The 17,339-nt window shown below is 46.5% G+C and overlaps 1 protein-coding gene across 2 annotated transcripts in view; it reads right to left on the bottom strand.

The window, feature by feature from the left end:
- Window positions 1-1,625: 1,625 nt before the first annotated feature.
- Window positions 1,626-17,339, bottom strand: part of LOC129816771 (cytoplasmic protein NCK2-like) — a 46,242-nt gene continuing 30,528 nt past the window's right edge. For both annotated transcript variants that reach the window (XM_055871648.1, XM_055871650.1), the window contains exons 3-4: window positions 3,350-4,158; window positions 1,626-3,082 (exon numbers count right to left, since the gene is read on the bottom strand). In XM_055871648.1, coding sequence (XP_055727623.1) covers window positions 2,888-3,082; window positions 3,350-4,158 — 1,004 coding nt within the window. In that variant the 3' untranslated portion in view covers window positions 1,626-2,887. The remainder of the gene's footprint in view (window positions 3,083-3,349; window positions 4,159-17,339) is intronic.

Raw genomic sequence — 17,339 nt, 5'->3', positions numbered from 1 at the left:
AAATAAAAATGCTCAATAACATTCAGATATATCAACTTAGAAGAGCTGAGGACCCCATGATCGATACATTGGTAAACAGACTGCAAAAAAATAAAAAAAATAAAAAAAATAAAAATAAAATAAAAATAAAATAAACAGACTGCAAAAAGTTAATAAAAACAACAGTCTAAGTACTCTTGAATTAGTGCCTGCCATCAGCTCCATAAACACATACAGTGCATTCAGAAAGTATTCAGACCCCTTGACTTCTTTCACATTTTGTTCTTTCACAGCCTTATTCTAAAATTGATTAAATAGATATAAATCCTCAATCTACACACAATACCCCATAATGACAAAGTGAAAACAGGTTTGTAGAAATGTTTGCAAATGTAATACAAATAAAAAAAACAGAAATACCTTATTTACATAAGTATTCAGACCCTTTGCTACGAGACTCGAAATTGAGCTCAGCTGCATCCTGTTTCCATTGATCATCCTTGAGATGTTTCTACAACTTGGAGTCCACCTGTGGTAAATTCCATTGATTGGTCATGATTTGGAAAGGCACACACCTGTCTGTATAAGGTCCCACAGTTGACAGTGCATGTCAGGGGGGGGGGGGAGCCATGAGGTCGAAGGTCCATAGAGCTCCAAGACCGGATTGTGTCGAGGCACAGATCTGGGGAAGGGTACCAAAAAAATGACTGCAGCATTGATTGTCCCCAAGAACACAGTGGCCTCCGTCACTCTTAAATAGAAGAAGCTTGGAACCACAGAGACTCTTCCTGGAGCTGGCCGCCCGGCCAAACTGAGGAATCGGGGAGAAAAGCATTTGTCATGTAGGTGACCAAGGACCCGATGGTCCCTCTGAGAAAGCTCCAGAGTTCCTATGTGAAGATGGGACAACCTTCCAGAAGGACAACCATCTCTGCAGCACACCACCAATCAAGCTTTTATAGTATAGCCAGATGGAAGCCCCTCCTCAGTAAAAAGGCACATGACAGCCAGCTTGGAGTTTGCCAAAAGGCACCTAAAGACTTGCAGACCATGAGAAACAAGATTCTCTGGTCCAATTAAACCAAGATTGAACTCTTTAGCCTGAATGCCAAACATCATGTCTGGAGAAAACCTGGCACCATCCCTACGGTGAAGCACGGTGGTGGCAGCACCATGCTGTGAGGATATTTTTCAGCAGCAGGGACTGGGAGACTAGTCATGATCAAGGGAAAGATGAACAGAGCAAAGTACAGAGAAATCCTTGATGAAAACCTGCTCCAGAGCGCTCAGGACCTCAGACTGGGGCGAAGATTCACCTTCCAACAGGACAACGACCCCTAAACACACAGCCAAGACAATGCAAGACTTCGGGGCAAGTCTCTGAATGTCCTTGAGTGGCCCACCCAGAGCCCGGACTTGAACCTGATCGAACATCTTTGGAGAGACCTGAAAATAGCTGTGCAGCAACGCACCTCATCCAACCTGACCAAGCTTGAGAGGATCTGCAGAGAAGAATGGGAGAAACTCTCCAAATTCAGGTGTGCCAAGCCTGTAGCGTCCTACCCAAGAAGACTCAAGGCTGTAATCGCTGCCAAAGGTGCTTCAACAAACTGAATACTTGATTTCAGTTGCCAAAGGTACCAAAGGTGCTTCAACAAACTGAATACTTGATTTCAGTTTTCAGTTTTTTATATTTAATACATTTACAAAAATGTCTACAAGCCTGTTTTTGCTTTGTCATTATGGGGGTATTGTGTGTAGATTGATGAGGGAGGAAAATAATTTTATACATTTTAGAATAAGACTGTAATGTAACAAAATGTGGAAAATTCAAGGGGTCTGAATACTTTCTGAATGCACTGTATATAACTTTGAGAGTAAAACGCCTGAAGCCCGGATCTTCATTGAAAAACAGCACTAGGGCCGGGGAATGAGTGAGTGAGTGAGCACAGTACGTGTAGTGTAGAGCTGGAGAAAATCAAATAGAAGTAGTGTAGAGCTGGAGCCAATAGAACATCAGAACAGTAAGTGTAATGTAGAGCTGGAGCCAATAGACTAGCAAAACAGTAATGCTGCTTTTGGACTGTAACACCAGCGTTACACTAGATTGTGTATACAGCCTAATGCTATACTAGGGAAATGATGTTTCCATAGCTAGGGCTGACAATGAAGATTTGTGAAGAACAGAATAAACAACTTCTGCATAATCAAAACAGTTGCTTTGTGAGAAGGTGTTAAAGTTCAGTTAGCCATTTATGTAAATGCCAGCTGAAAAGTACCTGTGGCCTGTTATTGGCCCCAAATGAGAACAGGTCCGCCGGAGCCATGGCCCAGTGGGGCACGGGTGCCGGCCTGAGTAGAGGGAAACAGAAAAGTCTGAGCCTTGTGTGTAAAACACTGGTGAATCCTGACTGGAAATGTGCCGTAAGTGTAGTGTAGAGCTGGAGCGAATAGAAGAGCAATACAGTAAGTGTTGTACATTGACAGACATTCAAACTCTCCATTCTTTTAAATTCTCGCTCTCTCCTACTTCTCCTCGATGATAGAGGGATGAAGAGGAGGCAGAGGTGGAAGAAAATGACTACAGTTCTGAGGAGGATGAAGGCAGAGAAGAGGAGAAAAGGCAAAAGAGGGTGTTTACAATGGTCACTTAGTGAAGTCATTATTTCCTTTAGAAATCATCGGAACCTCTGGAGAGGGTTTTAACAAACAAACAGAGAAAACCCAAAAGCAAAGAAAGTAAACAGAACCAAGACCAGCTATGTGACGAGCCTAAAACAGACTTAAGTTATCTCCCCAAGTTCAGCATGTTGAGGATTGCTGGGATATGGGCATTTGGTGGAGTGCGTATGTGTGTGTATTTGCATGTCTGAGTGCCTGTGTGTGTATATGTGTTTATGTATGTGTGTCACAGCAGCGGTTTGACCAGGTAGAGCTTGTCTCCGTGTTGGCTGGTGAAGATGGGGGCTTTCTTGTAGTGTTCCACCAGTTCATCAATGGAGCTGAACTTGCGCTGGCCGATACAGTAGACCTCCTCTGAACACTGCACCTTGAAGTGCTTGTTCTTCCCAGGCGCCTTCAGAGACACAGAGAAATCACTGGGCTGGAGGGAGAGAAAGGGAGTCAGTTCATTTACTCACCAATTTGTCTCCAACAAACATGCTTTCCTTTACTAACGCTACTCACTATCCACCAGCAGAGGGCACCATGACTTAATTTATAAATCACAGGCCAATATTTCTGCTGTTCATGTGTGCAGATCTCTCCTATTCTCCAACTTATTTTTCTACTCTTCCCTCCATCCTGCTCCCTTTCCTCCTTTCCTCCCACTGTCCTCAATCAGTTCTTCATCCTCTCTTCCCCCACTCACCGATGACTCGCTGTCCCGTATGAGGAAGTCCCCCTCCTTTCCCCTCTCGTTGAGGACCAGCTCTGCCTGGTGTCTGGTCACCCCTCCGTAGTACCAGTCCCTGCCTGCAAACTTGCCCACGATCGCCGGCCCCACGTAGCGGATCTGTGGGGAGCCAGGGGGCGACTGCGGCAGGGCGGGGAGCCCAGGAGGCCTGTCAGCATCATTCAGCACCAGCACATAGTTCTTAGGCACTAGGCCCACCAGGCCTTGGGCGTTCCTGCAGCGCCACCACTCTGGGTCATTCTCTGGTTTCTCCACAACCTCCATCACCTCTCCCTTCTCAAAGTTCAGCTCTTCCTCCGTCACTGAGCTGAACGGGTAAATAGTCTGGACCAGATGGAGTACATCACCTCCCTCTCCATCCCGGCCGCCACCCCCTCCCGCCCGCCCGTTGGTCATCGTGGCCCCCCTGCCCTGCCCTGGATAACCTGGAGAGTCCCTTCCTCCTCCACCCCCCTCACCCTCTCTCTCTGCGGGGTCCTCCAGGACGTAGTTGGAGGGGAACCAGCCCACACGACCTCCCTGGCTGCCCCGCCACCAGCCGTCACTGCACTTCTCCATCACCGTGACCCGGGACCCCTTGGCTAGGGTCAGCTCATCCTCGCGCTCCGCCATGTACGAGAACTTGACAACAGCCAGGATGGTGAGGTCGTAGATGCGTTCGGCACCGCCTCCTCCTCCACTCCCATTGGAGGGGTACTCTGCATCCGTGCTGGGCGTGGGAGAAGCATCACGGGCACTCTGCTTCCTTCTGCCCTTACCCAGTCCTGAGAGAGAGGAGGGGGAGAAAGGAAGAGAATCACTACATCAGTATGTTAAGCTAACATGACCTGACATTTTATTTCATTTAGACAGCCAGTGAAAGACAACAGTCTGTTGTTGCCAGTGGATTGAATCAAAAGCCTTTCAGGTTTCTTCTAGCAGGTAGCAGGAACTGGTACACCGACACTTGTATAACCAGACACTAAACATACATCTTTCACATCTACATTTTTGTAATTTAGCAGCCGCTCTTATCCAGAGCTACTTACAGGAGCAATTCAGGTTAAGTGCCTTGCTCAAGGGCACAGACAGATTCTTCACATTGTCGGATCGGGGATTCCTTTCGGCCCAACGCTCTGCCACCCCTGCCGCATATCTACAACCCAAGACACTTGAGTCCTTTGATAAGTCATTAATCCAGTGGTACCCAGAAAGCTTTGACTAAATGAGCCAGCAGGAGACGAAGTGGATTTGTGTGTGTGGGCAGGGCAGGCTTGAGCTCCAGTGGGAGACCAGGCAGGAGTTAGGGGGGGGGGGGGGGGGGGCAGGACTCTAATTGATGCTTCAGGCTGCACTCTAGGCCCAGTGGAGATCTCAACACTTAAAATAGAAGATAGAGGACCTCCTCCTCAGAGAGGGCAAGCACACACATACTATAGTTCACAATTACATACATTCAGTACAATCACTACATACTCAGAAATTCTCTCTACCCACATACTACATACAGTAAATGCACCCAAGTGACAGACACACATACACACTCCCTCGGTCACAACTGTTAGTGTATTTGTCACAACTCACATCTCCTCATTAAACCAGGTGTTCAGCACCACTCAGCTACATGCGTCTCCACTAATCAAAAGGCTGAAACTAGTGCATGCTGGCTGGGGAGGAAAGTGGAGCAGACAGGGTGTCTGGTGCGTGGCTCTGCTGTGGTACTGACTGACAGGCAGGCAGGGGATCAAAGGTTCCTCTCCTCCTACCTGTCTCCTTGCCTCTTTCTGCACAACAAAAAGACAGCAGGCAGCAACAACAAAGCGCTCGTCTCCTCCATGCTGCTTGTTTACCCGTCGTAACCCACGTGGGAGCGCTAGCCGGGGCCAACTAAGAGTTGTTCTGATGCGTTCAGCTGCCGGACCCAGGGAGATGGATGACTGGCATATAGATGGCTCAGGTGGTTGAATGGTGGTTGCTTGGAACATAACATCAGACAGACCTACATCCGGGCATCTCTTACTGTACAAACCAATTACATCTGACTAATACAAATGTAACCAAACATACTGCAGAACTAAAGTAAGCACAAGTACATTCCACTGCACACAGAAATTCCCAATGCTGTCATTTGTTTAGTCACAACATAGGGAAAAGTGACAATTGTGTGTGTGTGTGTGTGTGTGTGTGTGTGTGTGTGTGTGTGTGTGTGTGTGTGTGTGTGTGTGTGTGTGTGTGTGTGTGTGTGTGTGTGTGTGTGTGTGTGTGTGTGTGTGTGTGTTGCGGTGTAGATAGAGCTAGGTCACATCTGTTTAGATGACTGTGTGAGTTAACTCAGGAAGTTATTGGGTTCACACAGAGTGGCACAGAACTTTCCTGCTGTTTTGTTGTGTGAGAGCGGAGCGGGTGAGGAGATGGGAGCAGGAGAGGAGTCCCTTGGCAGCAGTTACTAACACACAGAAGACCCGACATCACAGGGCAGAGATGACAGAAGGAGAGAATGAAAAAGACAGACAAAGGGATGGGCAAATGCAAACAAGACAGAAATATTGAACAGACCATAATGTGTAATAGAATAGTCAAGGTCCATGTAAAACAAGGGTTATGTGAGAGGCTTGTTTTTCAGAGCGTCTGAGAAGTGACGACAGTGAAGGAGACATAAGACACCACAAACATACATCACACACGGAGTGTACAAAACACCTTCCTAATATTGAGTTGCACCCACGTTTAGCCTCAGAACAGCCTCAATTCATCAGGGTTATGGACTCTACAAGGTGTTGAATGCGTTCCACAGGGATGCTGGCCCATGTTGACTCCAATGCTTCCCACAGTTGTCAAGTTGGCTGGATGTTCTGGGGGTGGTGTACCATTCTTGATACAGACACTTAAGAATGAAAGACCCATCTCAATTGTCTCAAGGCTTGAAAATCCTTTAACCTGACTCCTTCCTTACACTGAGTGAAGTGGATTTAACAGGTGACATCAATAAGGGATCATAGCTTTCACCTGGATTCACCTGGTCAGTTTGTCATGGAAAGAGCATACAGTGTCTCACCCTCTGTCTGCTATTCCAAACAGTACGTATTCATCTTCGTGTGTGTGTGTGTGTGTGTGTGTGTGTGTGTGTGTGTGTGTGTGTGTGTGTGTGTGTGTGTGTGTGTGTGTGTGTGTGTGTGTGTGTGTGTGTGTGTGTGTGTGCATTCGGAAAGTATTCAGACCCCTTGACTTTTTCCACATTTAGTTACGTTACAGCTTTATTCTAAAATGGATTAAATGTTTTCCCTCATCAATCTACACACAATACCCCTTAATGACATTTTTTTGCAAATGTATAAAAAAGAAAAATATCACATTTACATAAGTATTCAGACCCTTTACTTCGTACTTTGTTGAAGCACTTTTGGCAGCGACTACAGCCTCAAGTCTTCTTGGGTATGACGCTACAAGCTTGGCACACTTGTATTTGGGGAGTTTCTCCCGTTCTTCTATGCAGATCCTATCAAGCTCTGTCAGGTTGGATGGGAGCATCGCTGCACAGCTATTTTCAGGTCTCTCCAGAGATGTTCGATCGGGTTCAAGTCCGGGCTCTGGCTGGGCCGCTCAAGGACATTCAGAGGCTGTGTGCTTAGGGTTATTGTTCTGTTGGAAGGTGAACCTTCGACCCAGTCGGAGGTCCCGAGCACTCTGGAGCAGCTTTTCATCAATGATCTCTCTGTACTTTGCTCCCTTCATCTTTTCCTTGATCCTGACTTCCAGTCCCTGCCCACAGCATGATGCTGCCACCACCACCACCACGCTTCACCGTAGGGATGGTGCCAGGATTTGACCAGATGTGACGCTTGGCATTTAGGTCAAATAGTTCAATCTTGTTTTCATCAGACCAGAGAATCTTGTTTCTCATGGTCAAAGTCCTTTACGTGCCTATTGGCAAACCAAGCGGGCTGTCATGTGCCTTTTACTGAAGAGTGGCTTCCGTCTGGCCACTCTACCATAAAGGCCTGATTGGTGGAGTGCTGCGGAGATGGCTGTCCTATCAAAGGTTCTCCCATCTCGACAGAGGAACTGGAGCTCTGTCAGAGTGACCAAGGCCCTTTCCCCGATTGCTCAGTTTTGGCCAGGCGGCCAAACTTCTTCCATTTAAGAATGATGGAGGCCACTGTGTTCTTGGGGGCCTTCAATGCTGCAGAAATGTTTTGGTACTTCGACCTCATGGCTTGATTTTTTTCTGTGACATGCACTGTCAACTGATACCTTATAAAGACATGTGTGTGCCTTTCCAAATCATGTCCAATCAATATAAACAGGATGCTCCTGGGCTCAATTTCGAGTGTGGAAATGTGGAAAAAGGAAAGGGGTCGGAATACTTTCCGAATGCACTGTGTGTGTTTGTGTGTGTGTGTGTGTGTGTGTGTGTGTGTGTGTGTGTGTGTGTGTGTGTGTGTGTGTGTGTGTGTGTGTGTGTGTGTGTGTTGCCCCACTTGATGTGACCCAGCTTGAATGCTCTCCTCCGGGGCCTACTTCAAGCCATCCCATGGAGACTATGCTGTCGACTGTCACAGTATAGAGAGCAGAGATATGCAGGGTACAGCAGACCTTAAACTCCCCTGAGACCCACACAGCCCAGCTGAATCGCGCGCACACACACACACACTTTCTTTTGCTCTCGCTCATTTCCATTTCAAGGCTCTGGCCTGCTGGTTGGCAGGGGAACAGTCTCCATTCACTCCTCCCACACTCCCTCTCTCTCTCCTTCCATCCCTCCATTCTTTCACCGCCCTGGACACAGAGACCTCAATCAGCACTGGAGCCTGACCCAGGAGACTCCTACCTCAGCATGTCTTTATAAGAACCCAGAGGGGCGCCAGAGGTTGGCATACCAATACACAGGACCACCTGACGGAGTCACAGAGAGCAGTACAATGAAACCCAGAGGAGTCAGGAGGTAATATAGTAAATAGAGGTCGACCGATTAATCGGAATGGCCGATTAATTAGGGCCGATTTCAAGTTTTCATAACAATCGGAAATAGTATTTTTTTTTAAATATATTTTTACACCTTTATTTAACTGGACAAGTCAGTTAAGAACACATTCTTATTCTCAATGACGGCCTAGGAACGGTGGGTTAACTGCCTTGTTCAGGGGCAGAACGACAGATTTTTACCTTGTCAGCTCGGGGATTCAATCTTGCAACCTTACGGTTAACTAGTCCAACCCTCTAACCACCTGCCTTACATTGTACTCCACGAGGAGCCTGCCTGTTACGCGAATGCAGTAAGATGGCCAGGTAAGTTGCTAGCTAGCATTAAACTTATCTTATAAAAAACAATCAATCATAATCACTAGTTAACTACACACGGTTGATGATATTACTAGTTTATCTAGCGTGTCCTGCGTTGCATATAATCAATGCAGTCCGCATCCGCGAAAAGGGACTGCCGTTGCTCCAACGTGTACCTAACCATAAACATCAATGCCTTTCTTAAAATCAATACACAAGCATATATTTTTAATCCTGCATATTTAGTTAATATTGCCTGCTAACATGAATTTCTTTTAACCTGTTTGGGCTGCAGGGGCAGTATTGAGTAGCCAGGTAAAAGGTGCCCATTTCAAACGGCCTCGTACTCAATTCTTGCTCGTACAATATGCATATTATTATTACTATTGGATAGAAAACACTCTAGTTTCTAAAACCGTTTGAATTATATCTGTGAGTAAAACAGAACTAATTTGGCAGCAAACTTCCTGACCAGGAAGTGGAAAGTCTGAAATCGAGGCTCTGTTCTAGGTCCTGCCTATAAATGGGCATGATACGTATTAGTATACATGCACGTCATACACCTTCCCCTAGATGTCAAGAGGCAGTGAGAGAAGAAATAGAGTGTTTATCTTGGTCTGAAGTGGAATAAATCCTCTTGGAATGACGTGTCACCCATTTCCTGTTTTCAGGAAGGCGCGAGAAGGAACCGGGGTTCGATGATTTGATTTTTGATTTGATTTGATACATGTGAAGCAAGCTGAATATTGAAAAAACTGGAAAATGTGTGCACATTTTCAAACGGCCTCCTAAGAAACTTTTTATTTTCCAATATGCATATATTTACTACTGTTGGATAGATAACAGTCTATAGTTTCTAAAAAGGTTTGAATTGTTTCTCTAAGTCGAACAGAAATATTTTTACAGCCATTTTCCCAGCCGAATTGAGATTTCCAAAATGCGATGTGTCTCTTTAAGACCTTCTCTATAAAAGGCCCTTTGACTTGGGACCATAGGAACACGTCATACGCCTTCGTCAGGCTGTAATGCGGAAGTGAGAATTGAAAGGAGTCGAATATCTCGTCCATGGACTGAATAACACACCTTCTTGTGAGACCTGCGCAGTTAAAAAAAATTCCGGGCGCGAAGCATAATTTGGTCTCGGCTTCTGGAACAAGGTAGATAACGGTGAATATGATGTCTGACTACGATATTATTTGATACATGTCACAAAATCATCCTAAAGTATGTTTTTTCAATATACTTTAATTATATTATTGCAATTTATTCTGGACTTTAGATGTGATACGACGGAAGAATTTTTTGAAGAAACGCTGTGTAGCGCCGCAATGCTATTGTGCTTGCTAACCAAAGAGGGAAATAATTCGTTCTGGAACCCAACTAAAGACTCTACTGGACATTGGACCCCGTTACAACATTCTGATGGAATATCAACAAAGATAAGACCCAATTTGGGATGCTTTTTCATATATCTGTTGAGCTGTGCTGTGCTAAGTGGGCTAACTGTGCTAGGCTAGCGCTTGACCAATGCTAGTGCTGACTTATGCTAGCTTATGTTGTTAGCTAATATAACGATATATTGTGTTTTCGCTGTAAAACACTTCAAAAATCGGAAATGTTGGCTTTATTCACACGATATCTGTCTTTCATTAGCTATCCACCATATGTTTTTCTGAAATGTTTTATGAGGTGTAATTAGTAGCCGACGTTGGTGTATGTATTTTCTCTGGCTACCCCCGTCTGGATTCAGACTCTAGCTATGTGTTAGCATTTATGTTAGCATCAATGTAAAACTGATTTATAGCTAAAATATGCACTTTTTATGAACAAAACATAGATTTATTGTGTAACATGTTATATGACTGTCATCTGAGGTAGTTTTTTCTGGGCTCTTTAGGTTGGTTTTAGTTTATTTCGGTTGGCTTGTGCATGCTACTTGAATCATAATTCATACTTCATAATCATATCCATACGTGTCTGTCCACTTTTGTATTTGGTGGTGAGCTAACATAAATATATGTGGTGTTTTCTCTGTAAAACATTTAAAAAATCGGACATGTTGGCTGGATTGACAAGATGTTTATCTTTCAAATGCTGTATTGGACTTGTTAATGTGTAAAAGTTAAATATTTTTAAAAAATAGATTTTGAATTTCGCGCCCTGCAGCTGTTGTCATTTTCGTCCGATTTCGGGCTTGCAGCCCAAACAGGTTAATCAGATTATTGAATTTTTTTCGGGAGTTTTGCCGTGTTCCGTTCTCTTCTGTTTGTTGACATGGAGAGATTCGCGCCACTTGGCAAGTGTGCTTGCTAAATCGAGAGGGAAAAAGGCCGTTCTAAATCCAAACAACGATTGTTCTGGACAAAGGACCCATTGTACAACATTCTGATGAAAGATCAGCAAAAGTAGGACCCCTTTTATGATGCTATTTCATATATCTGTCGAACATGTTGTGCTAGTCGTTTGCGCCTAGCTTTTGGGTACTCTCTCGCTATACCTAAGCTGGATGTCGTAATGAATTTATTTTTAGAATTCTAACACGGCGATTGCATTAAGAACTAGTGTATCTATCATTTCCTATACACCATGTATTTTTTAGTTATGTTTATGAATAGCTATTTGGTCAGAATATGTGTGTCAGAAAAAGTGTCAGAAAAATATCCGGACGTTGTGGGAAAAATATGCTACATTAGCACAAAGTATAACCACTGATTTCAGCTCTAAATATGCACATTTTCGAACAAAACATAAGTGTATGTATAACCTGATGTTATAGGACTGTCATCTGATGAAGCTTATTAAGGTTAGTCAAAAATGATATATCTTCTGCTGGTTTGTTACGATCGCTAACCTTTGCTACTGGGGAATGGCTTGTGTTTCTGGCTATTGTGGTAAGCTAATATAATGCTATATTGTGTTTTCGGTGTAAAACACTTAATAAATCGGAAATATTGGCTGGAATCACAAGATGCCTGTCTTTCATTTGCTGTACACTATGTATTTTTCAGAAATGTTTTATGATGAGTATTTAGGTATTTGACGTTGGTGTCTGTAATTATTATGGCTGCTTTCGGTGCAATTTCTGATTGTAGCTGCAATGTAAAAAATGATTTATTCCTGAAATATGCCCATTTTTCGAACAAAACAGATTTTTTGAATAACATGTTATAAGACTGTCATCTGATGAAGTTGTTTGTTGGTTAGTTTGGTTGGTTCTTGGTTAGTTAGGTTGGCTTTGTGCATGCTACCTGTGCTGTGAAAAATGTCTGTCCTTTTTTGTATTTGGTGGTGAGCTAACATAAATATACGTGCTGTTTTCGCTGTAAAACGTTAAAAAAATCGGACATGTTGGCTGGATTCACAAGATGTGTACCTTTCATTTGCTGTATTGGACTTGTTAATGTGTGAAAGTTAAATATTTCTAAAAAATATATTTTGAATTTCGCGCCCCTGGCTGTTGTCATACTGTGGCCGGCCTCGGGCTTGCAGCCAGAAGAAGTTAACTAGGGAAATTGTGTCACTGATCTTGCAACAGAGTCAGGGGATATGCAGCAGTTTGGGCCACCTGGCTCGTTGCGAACTGTGTGAAGACTATTTCTTCCTAACAAAGACAGCCAACTTCGCCAAACGGGGGATGCTTTAACAAAAGCGCATTCGCGAAAAAGGACTGTCGTTGCTCCAACGTGTACCTAACCATAAACATCAATGCCTTTCTTAAAATCAATACACAGAAGTATATATTTTTAAACCTGGATATTTAGCTAAAATAAATCCAGGTTAGCAGGCGATATTAACCAGGTGAAATGGTGTTACTTCTCTTGTGTTCATTGCACGCAGAGTCAGGGTGTATGCAACAGTTTGGGCTGCCTGGCTCATTGCGAACTAAATTGCCAAAAGTTTACGTAATTATGACATAACATTGAAGGTTGTGCAATGTAACAGGAATATTTAGGCTTATGGATGCCACCCGTTAGATAAAATACGGAACGGTTCAGTATTTCTCTGAAAGAATAAACGTTTTGTTTTCAAGATGATAGTTTCCGGATTCGACCATATTAATGACCTAAGGCTCGTATTTCGGGTGTGTTATTATGTTATAATTAAGTCTATGATTTGATAGAGCAGTCTGACTGAGTGATGGTAGGCAGCAGCAGGCTCGTAAGCATTCATTCAAACAGCACTTTCGTGCGTTTTTCCAGCAGCTCTTCGCAATGCTTCAAGCATTGTACTGTTTATGACTTCAAGCCTATCAACTCCCGAGATTAGGCTGGTGTAACTGATGTGAAGCTAGTTAGCGGGGTGCGCGCTAATAGCGTTTCAAACGTCACTCGCTCTGAGACTTGGAGTAGTTGTTCCCCTTGCTCTGCATGGGTAACATTGCTTCGAGGGTGGCTGTTGTCGTTGTGTTCCTGATTCGAGCCCAGGTAGGAGCGAGGAGAGGGATGGAAGCTATACTGTTACACTGGCAATACTAAAGTGCTTATAAGAACATCCAATAGTCAAAGGCATATGAAATACAAATTGTATAGAGAGAAATAGTCCTATAATTCCTATAATAACTACAACCTAAAACTTCTTACCTGGGAATATTGAAGACTCATGTTAAAAAGAACCACCAGCTTTCATATGTTCTCATGTTCTGAGCAAGGAACTTAAACGTTAGCTTTCTTACATGGCACATATTGCACTTTTACTTTCTTCTCCAACACTTTGTTTTTGCATTATTTAAACCAAATTGAACATGTTTCATTATTTATTTGAGGCTAAATAGATTTTTTGGATGTATTATATTAAGTTAAAATAAGGGTTCATTCAGTATTGTTGTAATTGTCATTATTACAAATAAATAAATAAAAATCGGCTGATTAATCGGTATCGGCTTTTTTGGCCCTCCAATAATCGGTATCGGCATTGAAAAATCATAATCGGTCGACCTCTAATAGTAAATACACAGCAGTACAATGAAACCCGGGGGAGTCAGGAGGTAATATAGTAACAGGTGTTTTGAGAGGTAGTGGATGAGGTAAGGCCCCCCTTTCAGCACTTGGAGAAACACTATACATCCGACCCATAAATCACCATCATCATTCTAGTTTGCATACCGCTACAAATGAGAAGCTATTAACAGTTAACAAGCACTTTAAAAAAAGAAAACTCATATTCTCCATTTCCTCCACTGTAAGGTTACTGCCTGTCATAACATTATGTTAGCAGGGTGCTATTAACACAAAGCGCTACTGTAGCTCAGCGCTCAGTCTATAACACAGTCCATAAACTTCCAGCTGTTTATGTCTTCACAAACATTATGGGCAGGCAGCGTTGGCACGGTGACAGTGTGTACTATGCACCCTGTAGATCTGTCAGATGGACTGAAGCCAAGGGAACCATTTTGATTCAGTCTGGAGATCATTGGTTTCCCTGTATTGGCCTACAGTAAATGTCACTTGATGAGTGAGCACAGCCATTTTGGATCACTGGGGAGATGGTTACCCTGTATTGGCCTGCAGAGTCTGTCAATGGCACAGCCATTTTGAGTCAGTGCTGCTGGGCTTCCATTCCATTCAAGAAGAGCAAAGGGGAACCCAGTCCAACCATAACTTATAGAGCGCTGACTTTACACACACGTGTGCGCACACAGAACAGATTCAAAATAAGACACATTAGAAGTTACCGCCAAGCCCGAATCTTAACTCTCCGAGTACAGATTCATGATCAAATACAACATATTGAAATGCTAGGGGTTGAATAGGAACCTGGGCATAATGTATAACTCAATAGCAGACGAGGATGATTCGTTGTTCCGTGGTTTCGCCACAGGCTGTAACACCATTAGGCTGGTGAGTGGAGCACTGTTCAATGCTCTAATGGATGGATGGATGGGGAACAGCATTGCTGTGTTTGGGACCGCACTACAACCCTGGTTAGGTTCACTGGCCTGCATACAGGACTTTAATGACTCATCCTTTAATGGAATATACAGACACACTTCCCTTTAATTATGGATCCACTCATAGTGGTGTCAGAATAAGAGTGTACAGGGGATAACTGAGTAAGATTAGAATGTTTGTTGAGTGATGGCTCCGTGCCTCTAGGACAGGGATGGGTAACTGGCCCTCGGATAAAACACCTTTTTTTTTGGAGGTGGGGTTGGGGGAGAACTCAGTCGTGGTCTCAACTTACTGTTGAGAATTAGAATAGTAGAATACACGGTGCAATTTCAAAATGTGGCTGTGCATCAGCAGTTGTCTTGTCATGTCAGTCACTGATAGTCACTCAATTAGCCCATGTGGGATAAAAACATTTTTTTAGATTGCCAAGTTCATTTAGTCGCCAGTTATCTAAACTTGTTATCATGGTCGAATTACCGTCCGGGGTGGCTCCATTGATGTTGTTAGTCTCACTCATATCATATTAAAAACCACAAACATTTCTCTCCAACCTATGGGCCCCCCCGGACGGTAATTCGGCAAAATGTATAGAATTGCATGAAATGAGTTAAATGTTGCTAAATCTTCTCTACGCCCCATGGCAAAATGTGTAGAATTGCATGAAATTGCATTAAAATATTTTGCTCGTAATGTGTGTGTGTGTGGGGGGGGTGATGTGGGTACGCTGACCCACAAGCAAATGCGGCCCCTCATGATTGAAAGGTTCAAAGTTGCCCATCCCTGCTCTAGGATTATGTGAAATGTTCTTATTGATAAAGATGAAAGATCTGAGCACGCCGCACACAACCACAAACACACATAACGTGCTGCTGGTGAATGAAAGTGACAGACTGTGCAGTGTTGGTCCACATAGTCTCATGGAGCTCCTTTTGGGGGCAGAGAGGAATGTCTCAGTAACAGACTCTACCCATCCTCTCGCATAGCCTGCCCTCACTCTGCCTTCCCTCCCTCACTCTGCCCTGCTCTCCCCTCCCCCTGCTCTCCCCTCCCCTCACTCTGCCCTGCTCTCCCCTCCCCCTGCTCTCCCCTCCCCTCACTCTGCCCTGCTCTCCCCTCCCCTCACTCTGCCCTGCTCTCCCCTCCCCCTGCTCTTCCCTATCCTCACTCTGCCCTGCTCTCCCCTTCCCTCACTCTGCCCTGCACTCCCTCCCCTTACTCTGCCCTGCTCTCCCCTTCCCTCACTCTGCCCTGCTCTCCCCTTCCCTCACTCCGCCCTGCTCTCCCCTCCCCTCACTCTGCCCTGCTCTCCCCTCCCCTCACTCTGCCCTGCTCTCCCTCCCCTCACTCTGCCCTGCTCTCCCTCCCCTCACTCTGCCCTGCTCTCCCTCCCCTCACTCTGCCCTGCTCTCCCTCCCCTCACTCTGCCCTGCTCTCCCTCCCCTCACTCTGCCCTGCTCTCCCCTTCCATCACTCCGCCCTGCTCTCCCCTTCCATCACTCCGCCCTGCTCTCCCCTTCCATCACTCCGCCCTGCTCTCCCCTTCCATCACTCCGCCCTGCTCTCCCCTTCCCTCACTCCGCCCTGCTCACCCGTCCCCTCACTCCGCCCTGCTCTCCCCTCCCCTCACTCCGCCCTGCGCTCCCCTCCCCTCACTCCGCCCTGCGCTCCCCTCCCCTCACTCCGCCCTGCGCTCCCCTCCCCTCACTCCTCCCTGCTCTCCCCTCCTATCACTCCGCCCTGCGCTCCCCTCCCCTCACTCCGCCCTGCGCTCCCCTCCCCTCACTCCGCCCTGCTCTCCCCTCCCCTCACTCCGCCCTGCGCTCCCCTCCCCTCACTCCGCCCTGCTCTCCCCTTCCATCACTCCGACCTGCTCTCCCCTTCCCTCACTCCGCCCTGCTCTCCCTCCCCTCACTCTGCCCTGCTCTCCCATCACTCCGCCCTGCTCTCCCCTCCCATCACTCCGCCCTGCTCTCCCCTCCCCTCACTCCGCCCTGCTCTCCCCTCCCCTCACTCCGCCCTGCGCTCCCCTCCCCTCACTCCGCCCTGCGCTCCCCTCCCCTCACTCCGCCCTGCGCTCCCCTCCCCTCACTCCGCCCTGCTCTCCCCTCCCATCACTCCGCCCTGCTCTCCCCTCCCATCACTCCGCCCTGCTCTCCCCTCCCATCACTCCGCCCTGCTCTCACCTTCCATCACTCCGCCCTGCTCTCCCCTTCCATCACTCCGCCCTGCTCTCCCTCCCCTCACTCCGCCCTGCTCTCCCCTTCCATCACTCCGCCCTGCTCTCCCTCTCCTCACTCCGCCCTGCTCTCCCTCCCCTCACTCCGCCCTGCTCTCCCCTTCCATCACTCCTCCCTGATCTCCCCTTCCATCACTCCTCCCTGATCTCCCCTTCCATCACTCCGCCCTGCTCTCCCTCCCCTCACTCCGCCCTGCTCTCCCCTTCCATCACTCCGCCCTGCTCTCCCTCCCCTCACTCCGCCCTGCTCTCCCTCCCCTCACTCCGCCCTGCGCTCCCCTCCCCTCACTCCGCCCTGCTCTCCCACCCCTCACTCCGCCCTGCTCTCCCTCCCCTCACTCGGCCCTGCTCTCCCTCCCCTCACTCCGCCCTGCTCTCCCCTTCCATCACTCCGCCCTGCTCTCCCTCCCCTCACTCCGCCCTGCTCTCCCTCCCCTCACTCCGCCCTGCTCTCCCTCCCCTCACTCCGCCCTGCTCTCCCCTCCCCTCACTCTGCCCTGCTCTCCCTCCCCTCACTCTGCCCTGCTCTCCCTCCCCTCACTCTGCCCTGCTCTCCCCTCAC

This window comes from Salvelinus fontinalis, chromosome 19, assembly GCF_029448725.1.
Source record: "Salvelinus fontinalis isolate EN_2023a chromosome 19, ASM2944872v1, whole genome shotgun sequence".
NCBI lineage: Eukaryota > Metazoa > Chordata > Actinopteri > Salmoniformes > Salmonidae > Salvelinus > Salvelinus fontinalis.
This window is presented reverse-complemented; position numbering and strand designations above follow the sequence as displayed.